Source organism: Anarhichas minor, unplaced genomic scaffold (assembly GCF_050575085.1).
Source record: "Anarhichas minor isolate MPS153535 unplaced genomic scaffold, ASM5057508v1 ptg000030l, whole genome shotgun sequence".
Classification (NCBI taxonomy): domain Eukaryota; kingdom Metazoa; phylum Chordata; class Actinopteri; order Perciformes; family Anarhichadidae; genus Anarhichas; species Anarhichas minor.
In genome coordinates, this window is record NW_027466476.1 from 3,482,635 (window position 1) to 3,498,448 (window position 15,814).

At 44.0% G+C, this 15,814-nt stretch overlaps 1 protein-coding gene across 2 annotated transcripts in view; it reads left to right on the top strand.

The window, feature by feature from the left end:
* The first annotated feature begins 215 nt into the window (after window positions 1-215).
* Window positions 216-15,814, top strand: part of lmx1bb (LIM homeobox transcription factor 1, beta b) — a 43,475-nt gene continuing 27,876 nt past the window's right edge. For both annotated transcript variants that reach the window (XM_076104960.1, XM_076104961.1), the window contains exons 1-2: window positions 216-1,093; window positions 1,567-1,753. In XM_076104960.1, the coding sequence (XP_075961075.1) occupies window positions 955-1,093; window positions 1,567-1,753 (326 nt within the window). In that variant the 5' untranslated portion in view covers window positions 216-954. The remainder of the gene's footprint in view (window positions 1,094-1,566; window positions 1,754-15,814) is intronic.

The following is a 15,814-nucleotide window of genomic DNA, read 5'->3' on the forward strand; positions in this document are numbered from 1 at the left end:
AGATTGTATAGTTTGCTAAATGGCAACATAACGTTATAGAATGGTTTTCTCAGTAATACCGTGACATAATACGCCTAATGATTCTCTTATAGTGTATTAGTATCTGTTATTATTAGTAGTAATAGTAGTCGCCATAGGGTTATGGGTTATTATTATTGTTATTGTTATTATGACATTGCATTGTTGCTTCCGTGTAAAGGCAGGCGTCTGTAAAATACCAGCTTTCTCTCTGCTCTTCTTCCATGTGTGTGTTGTTATTGGACTGTGTGCAGCGCACTGTACTCCTCTCCAATAGCATCCCAACCGCAGTGAATGGAGGAATGAAAAAAAAGTGTAGCCATGCATGCAAGAGTGGGAGGATCCACTCGCTTCAATCTCGATCTCAGACTTTTGCAGCGACAGGGGCACAACCAGCCAACCGTCTCTGCTGCTTCCTAAGAGTTACTGCCGGGACATATACACACATACACCCTCCTATTTTTGGATTTGTTGTCAAGTTGTGTTGCTTCCTTTTTTTTCCTCCACTTTTTAACAAAACTGTTATTCCGTGAAGAAATCCCCGGCTTTCTCCCGTCGGCTCGAGGACGAGAAGTTAAAGCTTCCTCAGTCCTCAAATCATAACAGGTGACTGTTGAGAGAGAGGGTTTTTTTTTTTTTCCACGTTTATTGCCTCCTTTCTGTCTCTCCACGCTTCTCCTGACGCGTCGGGGATATGTGTAGCCGGTTTACACTTGCCTCTGCCGTGTAACTATTGCGAGCATCAGAGTCGAGCTTTTTTTGCGTTCCATCTAAGCTCATTATTATTATTTTTTTTTAGTTTTCGTCCTCCGAGCTGCAGGCTGTGTGTCAAGCGGAACTCGAGCGCTCTCAACAGGTCCCAGCCTCGTCCTCGCTCTGCCTCCAGACAGCGGTGTGTGCCCGGGATTCTCCTGTTCCGAGTTTGACCGTATTCTTATGGATATTGCAACAGGTCTGGTGTCACTGGAGCGCCTCTCCACGAGAGAACAGTCCGAGACGTGCATCATGCTGGACGGCATAAAAATCGAAGACCATCCCCTGCGATCGGGACAGGCCACGCTCGGAGTCATGCTCGGTGAGTCTTCTTCTTCTTTTACCCTAAAAAAAAAAAAAAAACCCTCAGCGAATCACTTTGAACCATACATGCACAGGTCAAACACAACACTGTTACCCCGGTCTGGATGCCATTAGCCTAGACTGTGCATGCACACTGATGTTTTGCTTACGATCATCAAAAGTTAATATTAATGCATAAAACAGGATTAAAAAAAAATACAGATAATAATGAAAAATCTTATTTTCAATCTAATTGTGAAGGATGCGACTCATGCATGTGCAATCGGTTTGAATGATGTCATCTCCAACCCTTATTGTAGAAACAAATATGACATTACATCCTTTTAAACATGCTTTTTTTTATTTGATTAAAAACACACACGTCAATTGATTTATTTACACTTTAGAGTTATTAATCACAGAGCACAGCTCTTGACTCAGGCCTTCTCTCTTTTCTGACGGGCCCCAACTCCTCTCTGCCGTGTTTTCCAGGGACTGACTGTCACCATCCCTCCGTGTGTGAAGGATGCCAGCGTCCCATCTCCGACCGCTTCCTGATGAGAGTCAACGATTCCTCGTGGCACGAGGACTGTTTGCAATGCACCGTGTGTCAACAGCCTCTCACCACCAGCTGTTACTTCAGAGAAAGGAAACTTTACTGCAAACACGACTACCAACAGTAAGCACAATCCTCTGAGAAAAAAAAAAGAAAAAGCTCTGCTCTCCCACCTTTTTTCTGCGTTTCTTCAAATTGCTTCAATGGTTTAAAAGAAGAAGAATAATAAGAAAAAAAGACACCGTGATGGTTTTGGTTGGCCAGGAGGCCTTGTGTGTGTGTGTGTGTGTGTGTGTGTGTGTGTCAGTGTGTCAGTCACAGTGCCAAAATACAGTCGTTCAGCTAATGTGAAGTTCTATTTGAATTCTATAAGATTTAACAAACATATCTATCAACATGAATATGTATTAAACTGATGTCATTATTTGCTCTGCCGGAGTTCAAACGACCTGCTTGAGACTGCATTATAAAACCAACAAGAGCGAGTGGAATGAAATCTGAGCTTTTTGTGAGCTCGCTCAAACATTTTGAGTTATGAGTGAGACATGGAAATGTCCGCAGCAGAGTGCTCACACTGGCTGGTGGACGCTCGGCATTCGCGGTCATATATTATTGTCATATGCTCGGCTTTCCTATTGTCACGGTGGCCCACGGTGGTGTTTCCACGCATTCGTGTCTGCGGAACGAGCGCATTTCTAACAAAAAGAGATGTGATGCAACGCAGGCCCGATAATGTGCAGGCGGTTGCATCATGTGGCATTTCCTCGTCGTCATCAGCCGCTTCAGATTCATTCAAAATATGGAAAGTATAATTTCTGTGGGTTTCTTCATTGAGTGAGAATCCACCACGCACTGTAGATTTATTTTCCGATCGGCCCAAATTCACTTTTTTCTGTCGGTCTGATGCCTCGATTTGCCTGAAATATAATATTTTCAAATTTTGTTTTTATTTATTTTACGTTTTCAATCAGTCGTGTTTTCATTTAATTTTATGCTATTTTTATTTAATTTCAGGTGATTTAATTTGTATTGGATATGACGTGTTTTTTGCATCCGGTATATGAGACATGGCAACAATTTAACGGTTTAATGAAAAACAACTTGCGCTTTTTATGTCAGTTATACCTGCAAGCTAAATGCCCTAATGTAGATTTAATAAGTAGTAAGTTCATAATTAGAAGTTTCAGCATTTGCGCACGCGCGACTCAAGTATACACAAACACACGCACACAATTGTAAAGCCATTCAAAATGTAGTGTTACATTATCCAGTAAATTACAAGTTTCACCGTTAAAAAAAAAGAAAGAAATCGAACTTATTTTTGGTTTAAATGCTGGAGTTTGGTTAAAACAGCAGACTACTGTGATTAAATCCAGATTGTTAATTTGATCATTTATTCTGTCAAATTCACAGCAACACAATAAAAAGCAAACATACTTATTAATATTACAGCCACTAAAATAATAATTCCAGTAATTATAGATAAATTGAAATAATTTAGGAATTGCCCCCTTGTGCTTTTTGCTTTATAGGTAATTACAATACATTTTCACATTTTATATTGGGCCTGTGACAGGCAGTAGCATGGCAGCCATTAGCCATGGAGTAGGATAAATTAGTAAATTGAATTAGAAAATGATCACATAAAATCAGCAGCGATGGCAGATATAGTAACAGAAGCAACAATGCTGTTTGGCCTGCGAGGACCCCGGGGTGCCCTGTGTTTCTCATCGCATGAGCGCTTTTCATGCTTGTCACTACATTTTCAGCTTTTTGTGTCCGGCCTGTTTAACAATTCTACTTCGATTACCAGGACATTATGGCTCTCTGCTAGATACCTCGCGAGCAACAAAGAGTTACATCTATAGCCGTGCGTGCCATTCATCCAGCTTTGTGACGGCAGTGTAGTCGCCTGATAACAATGGAAAATTCATAGCAGTAACTCTGGGATACCAGACCAGAGCCACGGCGTCACGGCTCAGAGGTGGCTGCAAGCTGAGACTGTCCGGCAGGGAGAAGGATCTCTTTCTCATGCCTGTTATACAGCGCTCTCCATTTGTAGTTGTTTTTTTGTGTGTAAAGAGAAGAAGACAGACATAAACACACACAGGCAGATCTCTTTTGCCTCCAAATGATACTCTTTCCTGGCATTTAGTTTGTGATGTGCCTTTGAAGCACCATATTTGGTGCACAGCTGACCATTTCCCCCGTTTCTGTGCTTCGCTCTGAATGCTGTGAGCTTGTGTGGCAAGTCCGCTCACCCCAGCCAAACACAGCAACCTGCTGGGCAACGTCCTGCTCTCACACACTGTTATTCATCACATCTTTTAATTTTTCACCCTCCTTCCCGCACTTATCTTTTCTTAAAAAATGTTTACCCCTCCCAGGTTAAATGCTAGCTGGAGGGTCCCTCCTCACATAGACAGAAGTATCCCTTTTTTTGTTTATTCTATGTGCATTGATGGGATACTTAGAGATGTAATTGGCACCTTTTTGACTTTTATGACACCCATTTAAGATGCATTTGTCAGCCCACAAACTGCTTTGGGCTGTGTAGAGAGCTCCTTCCCTTACAGAGGTCTTCGTGCCTAATTACATTCCTATAGCAACTGATTCATGCCCCGTAATCAGCTCTCACTAGCTATAATAAATCAAGGAATTGGCAAGCAGTCTTATTTCTGCACCTTTGGAACAGGTTTAAGTGCAGACGGGGGAAAACAATTGTGTACTGTGTTATTAAAACTCCCACCAACACAGTTCAACACATCTTGCTCCATATAGTGCAATTATATAGTAACAAGATTGGATTAGATTGGCCTCTTTTTATGCCAAGCAGCTGCCCTGTATTTATCGTCCCTGTCTTGATACAAAATTTGTGAATAAGGAATATTTTTGACGGGTTTTAAGATGCAGGGTCCGGAACAATCCCACACGTACAGATTGTCGTGCATGTTTTCCAGAGGAGGGGAAATAGAATTTGATATATTTCAGAGGAGGAGAAATACAGCAGTATAGCGCTGCCTTTTGCAAGAATATTTCAGAAGGAGTTTGATATAATTGAAGGCAAAAAGGCAGAGCTGTCAGTTGGACGGGGGCCATAGCCGCAGAGGAGGAACAAGCTTGAACGAGACGGGCGGTATGTAAAAGGTAGAGTGGAATTACACCACCCCGAGAGAGTTTGCTGTGCCCTGGTGTTTGGAGGTCAATTATACATCATTAGGAGGAGGGAGATCTTTTCCCCCAGGGAGACCTTTCCTCCAACCGAGCAGATGCTTTGAAAGGAGCCATGTAATAAGGCCTATCACTTGACCAAAGTGTTGGACAACACCCCTGTAATGGACTGACTTGTTAGAAACTGCCATGGGCTCCATCTACAAAACATAACATTAACTGAACTGTATTTTACACCACGCTGTCTGCTTCTGGGTCCTGCTGATGTCTAAACTTAGCATTTCACCGTGGATTTTTTCTTCTTCTTCTTCTCCTTGCTCTGTAAACTTTTACTTTCTTGCAAAATGTTATTTTAGATACATCGGCATGCAGATTTTTTCCCCAAATTTTCTAATTCACGTGCCGTAAGCAAAATTAAATTCAGGTCACGGTAGTAGTAGAAAAACACAGCGGTGATGAGGCCATAAAAGCAGAGCTCCCAGAACCTGTCTCACCTCCCATGTACGCTGGACGATCCCCCGGTGTGCTGAGAGGTGCTTTTTTAGAAATGTTTGGAGTGCCCTCCTGTGAAATTGTTGTTTTTTAATTAGCCATGCTTGGGACTCTGCAGCAGTGTGTGCCGGATAGATGCTGACGGCTGGGTTTCTGTGTTAGCTCACCGAGTGTGTGTTTTACTCATTCTAGGGCACTCCCGCGTGGCCTGGCACTTTGTGAACGCTCATACGCACACCCCAAAAAAACAACAAAAAAAAAAACAACAACTAGGATGTACTTTGTGTTGTCAACCCAGCTGGGTAGTTTTGCAGTTAATTAAAGACTGTCCTCAGTTCTTCTAAAGTATTTCAGGAGCAGCTCTGATATGCGGGTGCACGTTTCTTTGTGCAAGCCATTCTAACTTTCTGCTATACTTTTTCTTTTTCTTTTTTTTATTTCTCCCTAAAAAGGGTAAAAATGTGTCTTTAGCCACTGCTCTTGGGTAAATAAAAGAAGGACCTCTACAGAGAGACAAATCTAATGTTAGAAACACTAAGCCAGATAATATTGCTTCAGCTTGCTGGGGTTTTTAGTGCTCGGCAAGGAGCTAGCTGAAGCTGGCCCCGTTCCTCTGTAAGGAAGTATTGGGTTTTATGTCAACATGGCTCGGCCTGTCCCAGCAGCATACTAGGATGCATCATCTGTCATCTCATGCTAACTGTCCCCCCCACCCCACCCCACCCCAGCATATTTAGACCCGTTAAAGGACCTGTTGGAGTGATATTTATTTGCATCACTTGCTACAACTTGAATTCTCAGTTTTTTGTCCTTTCCGGTTCCCACAAATAGCTCTTGAGTGATAAATATTTGATTTCAACGTATCGTTTTACATGAACCCTTGTATATATGGATTGTGCTGTTATAAATTGTGCACCATCTACATCTATGCAAGCTTCAATAGCCTTCTGTTTATATTCACTTCATGTTTTTTGTGAGGCTGTCAGTAAAGTAAAGTATTATGTTATGAAATCGGGGGATTTCATAAAGGTTTGTATTTTAAAGGCATTTCTGTGTTTTAGTAGAAATGAGTGAGAGCAGTATGAGCGTGTGTGTGTGTGTGTGTGTGTGTGTGTGGAGCTATAAGCATACTAGTGTGTATGACTGTGTATGTAGCAGCAGCTGGAACACAAAGCACTTTGCAGGATGCTCTGGGAAGCCACAGAGGCTCAGCCACGGTAATGCCCATCACCACTTTAGAGGCCAGACTGGTGGCGAGGGATGTGGAAAGAGGTCTCTGTGGCTTTGTGTGGGGGAGCTGTAGTGCAGGGGAGGAGAAGGATCTGCAGAGGGATCTGCCTGGTGTGCTCACATTACACTGGATGATAGCAGAGGGGTGCAGAGGAACTCAAGCATGCAATTTGTTGGTAGCCACAATTTAACCTCATCTCCTAAAGCCGGCTGTTAGGCAGCCAGTGGGACATGTCAGTCAATCGGGAATACTAATCAGTGACGGTGGAGAGAAAGCCCTCGGCTCGGCAATGTAGTGATTTTCATTACTGGCTCCAAGTCCACGAGCCTTCAGGTTTATTTTCACAGCATGACAACTCTTCATAACAAAAAGGAAAGCAACCACAAACCATTAAATGCAATTTACAAATTAGATTTTGGCTAAATCTGTGAAATACTGTTATAGCTTTCTTAAAGTAGCCAGCCGAGGAATACACACACTCAGCAAATGTTTTCAATTTCAATTTGCCAGATTACGTGTTTAAATCGGAAGAATGAGCATTTCTTTACTCGCTGGATTTTTGCTGCGCTGAAATTATTCATTTCAAATATAATTTACGGTGTGTGTGAAAGTGTAACATTCGCAGAATTATTCCCGCTCGTTTCTTGTATTTTTAATGACATTTTCATATTTCTCATTGTCTCATTCTGCTCCTGTAGTTTGGAAATAGCCCCGGCTTGTGTCTTCCAGGCAGCCTGGTCGAACGTGCATGAGAAATTGAGACATGGCCTCCGCTGCTGGCTCGCAGTATTGCTTGCTGGCCCCAGCTATGTATATGTGATCCCACTCTGGAATGTTTTTCCAACACTAGGCTTTTCACAGATACACTAGAGAGGGCTGGCATCATAGTGGCAAGTGCTGCATTCAGACTGTTGTGTGCCCAAGGCTTACTCTCACACTCACGTCACACATTCTAGCTCTACATGGGAATGGGCAGAGCAGTGTGTTTGTCTACATACACCCCAGGTTTTTATGAGGGTGTGGACGTGTGTGTGTGTGTGTGTGTGTGTGTGTGTGTGTGCACTTGCTTCCTCTCTCTGCTGCTTTCTTTGTCTCTAATCTAAGCTCTCTCCTCTGCCTCACATTTGCTGTCTGTATCTTAAAGATATAGCTCAGCACCTCATCTTAGTTACATGTCTAAATTTCAGCACTATAGATTTTTGTACAGATACACATTTCTTTATCTTTTTTTTTTTTCCTACCTCTTTTAATCTTCATCAAATGAGATTAGCCCCCAAATACCGGTATTCCTGCCCAAAGTGACTGACAGAGATTTGCACTTTTATCATTAAGTGTGACACTAAGCTGCTCGCAGCTTTGTCTTCAATGGAGGGTCTGACGGAAACGGGGGCTCCTAATCCTTTTATTTGTGTCGGACCCAGAAATAGGGAAGAATGGGGCCGGGGTGGGATGGGGCTGCCGAATGCCACGGCCCTTCAGACCCCGGCCTCCACAGCCAAGTGAGCATGAGACTCATCCTATGTGGTCTATGCACTCGAGCGGACGCATACACACTCATGCGCACACAGGCACACAATTTGTGCATCTACAGTATGTTGAAGTGTGTGCTCAAGCAAATGCACACGATCGTGAATACACCGTCTTGTGTTCGAACACATATGTTCACCCGCTTTTTGCCTTCCAATCGCAGATGCGCCCACACATGCACAGTCATTTTGTGACCTGCTCACGGCAGAGCATGTGACTGTCTGTGAGTGCATGGGTTGCAATAAGCAGGAGGTTCAGTCTAGGATGAGATTAATAAAGTTTGCCGGTTCCCTGGTCGAGGTCCAACGCTAGGCTTTTGTCTGCGGCTCACATCGGGGTTGTGGGGCTTCAGCTCCTTTTGTGTGTGCACTCTTGTGGTAATCCATCTCCAGCGGGAGTCCCCTGGGGCACTTTATTTACTCATTCAACTGTTTGGAAGTCTGTTAGACTGCAGATCAGATGCAGTGAAACCAATGTGATTACTTTAACCAGCACTTGCAGATTCCTGCCCAGCATCTCCTCTCACCCGGAGCTGGTGTGCCCTGCAGGTGGGAGGGAAGCGCCACACTGGCTCATCCCGCTCTGTCTGTCCTGTTTACCAGCCTGGTTCGAGGGCTTATGAAAGTTCTGCATTAGTTATTGAACCTCCTGTGCCTACACACTGTAGAGCTGACTTGAGTCCTTTATTATCCTTGTGTATTTGAGTTTATTATTTTTCTCCCTTGCATCTGAAAAGATGTGAGCTCCAAAACTGGTGGCTGACTGAAATTTGTCTCTCTTGCAGCAGATCATAATTCAGCGCCATAGCAAGTGTGGTGTCACGGTGTAAAAACTAACATCTATGTTTTATTGCAAACAATGAGATGGATTTGGTTATCCATCCATCAACATAAATCCAGAGCTATGTATTTGGGACTAACCCCCCATGTTAAACCGTTGCAGGCTGTCAGGCTTTCTGAATTTACTCTCCGCCTCTTCCCGCTGGCGTGGCTGGGGAATATGGTTGAAATCAGCTGCCAGGACCGGCATCTACAGTGAGAGCTCCCCAAACTCGCTGTTTAGAACCAACCGCTGATTGGTGATGGCTGTCTTGGCGAGGAGAGTAACCCCGTATGAAAACAGTGCAGATTGGGTTTCCATGCATCTGACTCACTCTCCTCTTCTCTGACGCCCCCCCACGGCAAGCCAGCGTGATTTGTGCATGAGGTCGCTTGACCCATGGAAGCTTCAAAAAGCAGCGAGGGGAAATATTTGGATGATCCTGATGGGGGAGTGGAGACGTGGGAGGGAGGCAGAGATGATGATGGGGGGGGGGGGGGGGGGCTTGGTAAGAGCAGGGCTAAGCGGTGTAAGGCAACGCAGATGTGGAGTCTCTGCAGTGCAGCCGTGATGACAGAGGAGTGTGTGCGGACAGCAGATGACTGTCCATCTTGGACTCTTATCCAGACACCCACCACTAGCGTTCCGTAGGACAGCTGTAACACAGACGTCATGTTCTGCATAAAACGGTGGCTAACAGTAGAGCAAACCGTGCACAAGGGGGGTTGGAAGGAGTTGCAATAGAAGAGGCATTTTATCATCAGGTACCCATGCGCTGATACTGTTCATCTGTACCTCACCCCCCTGCTGCACCCCCCCCCCCCCCCCCCCCCGATCCCTCCTCCTCTCCCTTTACCTTTTCTTCTGCCGGTTGGATATTAATGTTTCCCAGAAAGCTGCTTCTCTGGAAATTCCATGAATCATGAACGCTGCAAAATGATCTGGTGTCTATGAAATGGATGGATAAGGGGATAAAACATTAAGATTCTTCAAAATGTTTTTTGTGCATGTGTGATTTCGGAGTGCTCTCAAGATGGAAATTTCTATTCGGTTGCCTTGAGAAGAAAAATGCGTTGCTGCATTTGAAGGCTGAGTTGTTTGCTCCATTCATCTACATTTTCTCCTCTCGCCGATTGTATTGTTTGATTCAACCTCACAGCCTCATAGCACATTATTTATGCACAGAATCTGCCTCTGGGGCCAGTTCACTGGAAACCCCATTGAACAGAAATAGCTGTAGTAGACTGAGGCTTGGTGCGAACCCAGACTCAGCAGTTAAAATAGCAACGCTTTGGTCTGAGGCAGCTCCAATCAGTCTTTGGCCTCTATGCTCGTCGCTGCCTCCTACTGAGAGTAGGTGGGTTGACTGACCCCTAGGGTGTCTGTCTGCCTTAACGCCGGCCCTGCAGGCCCAGCCTCACAGGGGAGCGCCAGCCCCGGGCCAGAGTTGTGCTCTGAAACCAGAGCTCCAACGTTGTGTTGTGATCCCAGCTGGAGAGACAGCTCTGGCTCTGAGCGGAGCCCTCTCGCAGCGTGCAGCCGGGGTCACCGGTGGCCTCTCAACCTTCATCACTCCACTGTGCTTTTGCACAACACCGACTAGGACTACGTTATTTATTGACCCAACGTCTTTGGTTCTTCTAAGACTCTGTCTAGCAACAAATATCAATCAATTACATCTGTAGAATGGGAGGTTAAGCTACACAAAATGTTAGTTCTGCCTGTGCAATTTTCAAGACGAATGTTTCGCATGACTTGTACTGTCAGCAATAGCACTCTGTCAGTGAAGTACAATGTCATCTGTTATGTCTGTGTTGGATGGTCTCACTTTAAAACTTTAATCTGTAAAGTAACCATCAACCACTTTTGAGCGTTTGTGGTGTGAGTGTGTCTTCAAGTCTGTGTTTTTGCAGTTTCTCAATACAGCATGTTTATCATATGCTATCCTATAGGTTCCAGCCTCGCTTTGCATTCAATCGTGTTTTTTTTGCATTCCTGTGTGAATGTGCTTGCATGTGTGCAGCCATATGTGTGTGTAGCGTGCCCTCTTGCTTGTGTGTGTGTAGTGGGTCTGTCACTCGGCCAAGCATTGGACATGCTGTTGGCAGGCGACACAGTCTGTGGATTCTCCTCTTGGTCTTGCTGCTCTGGAGGCAGAAAGCGGTGCGTGCCACCCAAACCACCAGCCAACCCCCCCCCCCCCCTCCCTCCTCCTTTCTATCATCAGCAGACCGGCCTTCTCCCTGCTCTCCATGCTCTCCTTTTTCTGGGCCCCAGAGCCTGGGCTGTGGCCTGTGGATGAGTGCTACATCCTGGCTGTCAGCACAGGGGTTAGCTGGGGATTGGCCTGTGGTGGAAGTGCAGTATCAGGCCCTGTCTGTCAGCTCCTCGTTCCACTTCCTCCCGCCCCTCAGCGCGCAGGCTGCAGTCAGTGGCACAAACATACGGCGAGCTGTGACTGCCTCAGATCTCTGGCTTGAAAACGAAAGGATCACCCTCAGAATAGGCATATTCATAACCATGCCAATGAAAAGTGGCTGTTTAAAACCCTTAAGTGCTTGGGTGTTGTGTTTTTAAACAGACCGCGAAAGCTTTGACATATGGTTTACTATTTCACCCGGTGTTTCATTTCAGGTACTTTTAACAGTCGCTGTCTGACTTCCGAGGAAGGACCACTCACCCATGTGTGTGTTCGCATACAGTTACAGCTACCTGGCAACCGCTTTTTACTGGAAAGACCTATTTCCATTTATCAGATTGATGAATGTTGTTTCTCAAGATATTTCATAAACCTTGTGGGATATATATTTTCTGCCAAGATTCAGATTTTGTGCATATACATGGAGCCTCTGTGTACAGATGATCTGATACACACGTACATACATGCTTACACACACATGGACACACATCTGTACTGCACATGGTCGCTGACAGGCCTACACATGTCGGAGGATTTGCAACTATAATCAGATTAATTGGACCATCTCTCCTTGGAAACATCACACGTACACATAAAGGCCTCTGGTAGCGTTCAGCTGGATGCTGACTTTACACTAACCAGAGGCCAGGCAGCAGGCGCAAGGTCGGCAGGGTCGCAGCACGCTCTCTGGCATCAGCATCTCTTTATGGCTTCCATGTTCGAAAAATTATTACAGCACTTACAGCCTTGTTCTGTCTGACAGAGCAGGAATTTCTATCTGTTCCTCTTGAGGGTTCCGGCTTATTTAAGCTGAAACTTTTTCCCCCCCCCACAACATAAACATGAAGGTCGGTGTTGCTTGGAAGAAGCCTCAGCGTCTTCAAAGACAGTGGCAAGACACGCTTGGGCCTTTGCGATGAATATTATAAGTACATTAACCATAATCCTTATGAAGATTCTCCAAGCTGTATGCAGGTTCAGCGCCTCAGTACGCACTGTATGTTTTTCTTATTGCCCACAAGTATGTCTATGTTAGGGACTATTTACACACATGCTGCCATTCATGGTTTTATTATAGGTTTTAGCCTCACCACAACCCATACATAGGAAAGACTAATGCTTTCTGTCTCCTTTTCAAATTGTGTAATGTCATGCTATCTATATATACTTCTATTGGCATGTATTTGAGTAAATATTGAGTGTATTTAGGGCAACTAATGAGTCATCATTACTGGCAGTAAACGGTGTTAATGGTCGGTGATTCACAACCAGGGGTACCTGTGCCCAGGGGGTACTTCAGGTGCTTCAGTACTTCAGTGGGTGCGTGTAAATATATTGCAGAAGCTCAAGTAATTTGGGAAAATAGAAATAACAATTTGATTTAACAAAAAATACTGCTACAACACGTGAACACCATATATTGCGACTAAGAGTTGGCCCTCTGTGAAAACTAGTAACAGAGGAGGTAGAATTGTGAGCTAAAAGTAATCGAAGAATTGTTGAATTAGTTAACTGAAAGTAATAGACAAACAGTTGAAATATCAAAACCTAACAGGGATGCACCGAAACCGAGATCGGATATCGGGCAAATACTGACTCAAAATAGCTGGATCTTTTTTTTAATTCCAGAATATTATATATTTAGTATATAAAAACAATTCAGCAAATATATATCTATATGTCAAAGTTTTGAAAACTAACGTTTAAGTCTAGCCATCTGTTGCCTGACACATTAAAGAATGATCCCAGTCACTGCCACACATTGAGGCATCTTGTAAATTAAACTCTGGTATCGGATCTGTACTCGATATCAGACGATACCCTGAACCCAGGTATCAGTATCGGGACTAAAAGAGTTGGATCGGTGCATCCTGAAAGGATAAACAGTTGAAAAAGTTAGATAAAATTAATAAATAAGCGGTTGAAATAGTTAGCTGTTAGGTAAAAGTAATCAATATGCAGTTGAAATAGTAAGCTAAAAGTAAAAAACTGTTTAAATGGTTAGATGTACCCTAAAAGTAATAAACAGTTAGCTGAAGGTAATGGATACACAGTTTAAATAGCTAATAAATAAATGGCCTCAATAGCTAAAAGTAGCAAATAAATGGCCAAATATTATAACAACCACTGTTGTATCAATAATAGTTCACTTCATCAATAATATCACTTCTAAAACTGATGTCACTGAAAGGGTACTAGAGTTCATCTGACAGGGCTGCACTAGTTTGGGAACTGATTTTGTGGGTAGAAATATGATATTTATACACAAGTACCAACTTCCTCCCAAGAATAATGGCTGTATGAATTTAGTTTAGTGTCATTTATTTTATCCATCTCCAAATAGCAGTGGGCTGTGGTTTACCAAATCAGAAATATTCAGACAGTGTTAAGCTGTCCATCACAAAAAGACCTTCTCATGGGCTACTTCCTTGTGATTGTCCAAATGTTCTGTCGGCCTGCTCTGGCTCATGTGGGAAATCCCCCCCCCCCCCCGCACCGCTGGCACTTAAGACGAGCAAAAGAACCCATAAAAATGTATTTTGCAAATAGTCTATTGCCCAGCTCTGGTTCTTTCACACATTCTGGCTCTAATACGCTCTGACACACCCTAAACAACCACCCTCTCAAAGAGTACATCTAGTGTGGAGCGGCGGTTTGGTGTCCAGGGGAAGCCTGTGGTTCTGGAGCCAGAGAAGGAGTCGTGCCCTGCCGTCCCACAGAGATGACAGGAAGATAAGAAAGAGAAGTGGCCTCTCTGCACAAAAACATCCCACCAGGAACTAACCTAACCTGGGGGAGAGATGGAGGGCTTCAGGGCTCTTGTCAAAATCTATCCTTACTGGAAGAAAATACACAGGGAAAAAAACACAGTTTCTCCGTCAAAGTGAGGATTCCTTAATCAATGTCGACTAGAAACGTTAGTCATTCAGTAGCCATCAGACTCCACTGTAAGATGTTCCTGTGGTATCACAAATATCCAGTTTATACGACAACAGCCTGCCTCTGCATGTCACAACTTTGGCTACAGAACAGCCACAGAAATAAAGAGGGGGGTGGGCGGCAAAGTATAAGCGACAGACTCTTGGCAGACATAGCCCCTGCAGTTATAACTTAGAATACCGCTTATACTTTGCAATATTTGAGAAGGCGAAGTGGAAAGGTAGCCATTTCTCCGAGATGATGCGTAATGAGGGAACCGTAGGGAAGGAGGAACAGCGAGCGGTTTCTGGAAGCGGCACTAACACAGGGATCAGCAGCATTAAAAGAGATTTACACCCCTAGCTCTTAAGCAGTTTTCTTTTGCTCAATGGTTCCTCTTTTACAGATATTTCAAGGAAGTAATAAACTGCACTGACAAGCCTTCGAGTGTCTTTGAAACATCCCTCATGGGCAACAGAGGTCCATCACTTCTATCACAGTGGCTCTGCATCGTTATTTCTGCAGAAGTCGGCCTGTTTCTCTCTGTTAACAGCATTTGGTCTCGACTGGATATTATGATCAGCTTGTTGTTGTTTGCATCAAAGAAATGTTGCATAACTAACTATAATACATCAAGCGTTACATCACCCCCAAAGGGTAAGTCAGTTCAACATTTATCTGGTGGTGCTTTTGCCGTGTGGTTAAGGCCTGCAGACTGTTTTTCCTGACGGTTAAGTTCTTTTGAAGCTGTCTGCATGGTCCAGAATGAGGCCCTGCACAGTATAAGATGTCATACTCCCACTGTGCTGACCAACATGTTCTGTGGGCCTTGATGTGCCCATAACATTTAATGGTACTTTGGCAAATGTTAATGGAAACTCTTACTTTGTCTAGCAATCGCATTGTGTTCCCTTCTCTCTGCTTTAAAAAAAAAGAAAGAAATCTATTTCCCATAATTATTTGTTTTCGTCTTTGATATACTGAAGAATGGCTGAGAGCAAAAGAGTGGAAAGAATATGCATTATCTGCTAATTATTAAGATGAAGGGTGGGATAAATAAAGCAGGACGAAAGGGAACATTTGTCTTGAGTAAGGCATGGTTCTCTGCGTTCTGCTACCCACAGCATGGATCTTTGTTGTCTCGCTGGGACAGCAGAACATCACAGAGTGTCCCTTTTGGATGTGGAGCTGGGACCAGGTTTGGGCGAAGTACTCGGGAGGAGGAGAGGGTTTTAGGTCATGCCGTGGCACGTAAGTCTCTCAGTGTGGGACGAGGAAACATCTCGACCTCGCACAGGTTCAAGAAGAAGCAGCCTGCTTCTGATTAGTCCCTCTGATTCGCAGTGATAAACAATTCCTGTGGTCTCCTGCTCAAAGACACACCACTGGCAACGATTGAGTGTTCACGGGTGGTTTGTGTGTTTGTATGTATGCTTAGACATGCAGGCTTTGAGTCTGTGCTTTTGTGTGTTTAAATATTTCCAAACATTAGATCTAAATAATCAGTATCTTACCAAAAATAGCACGGTTTGTGATTAATCTGGTTGGATTTGGTCGTCAGTTACATCTGTGCATGCTTGAAATGGAGTAATGTGATGTTCTTATG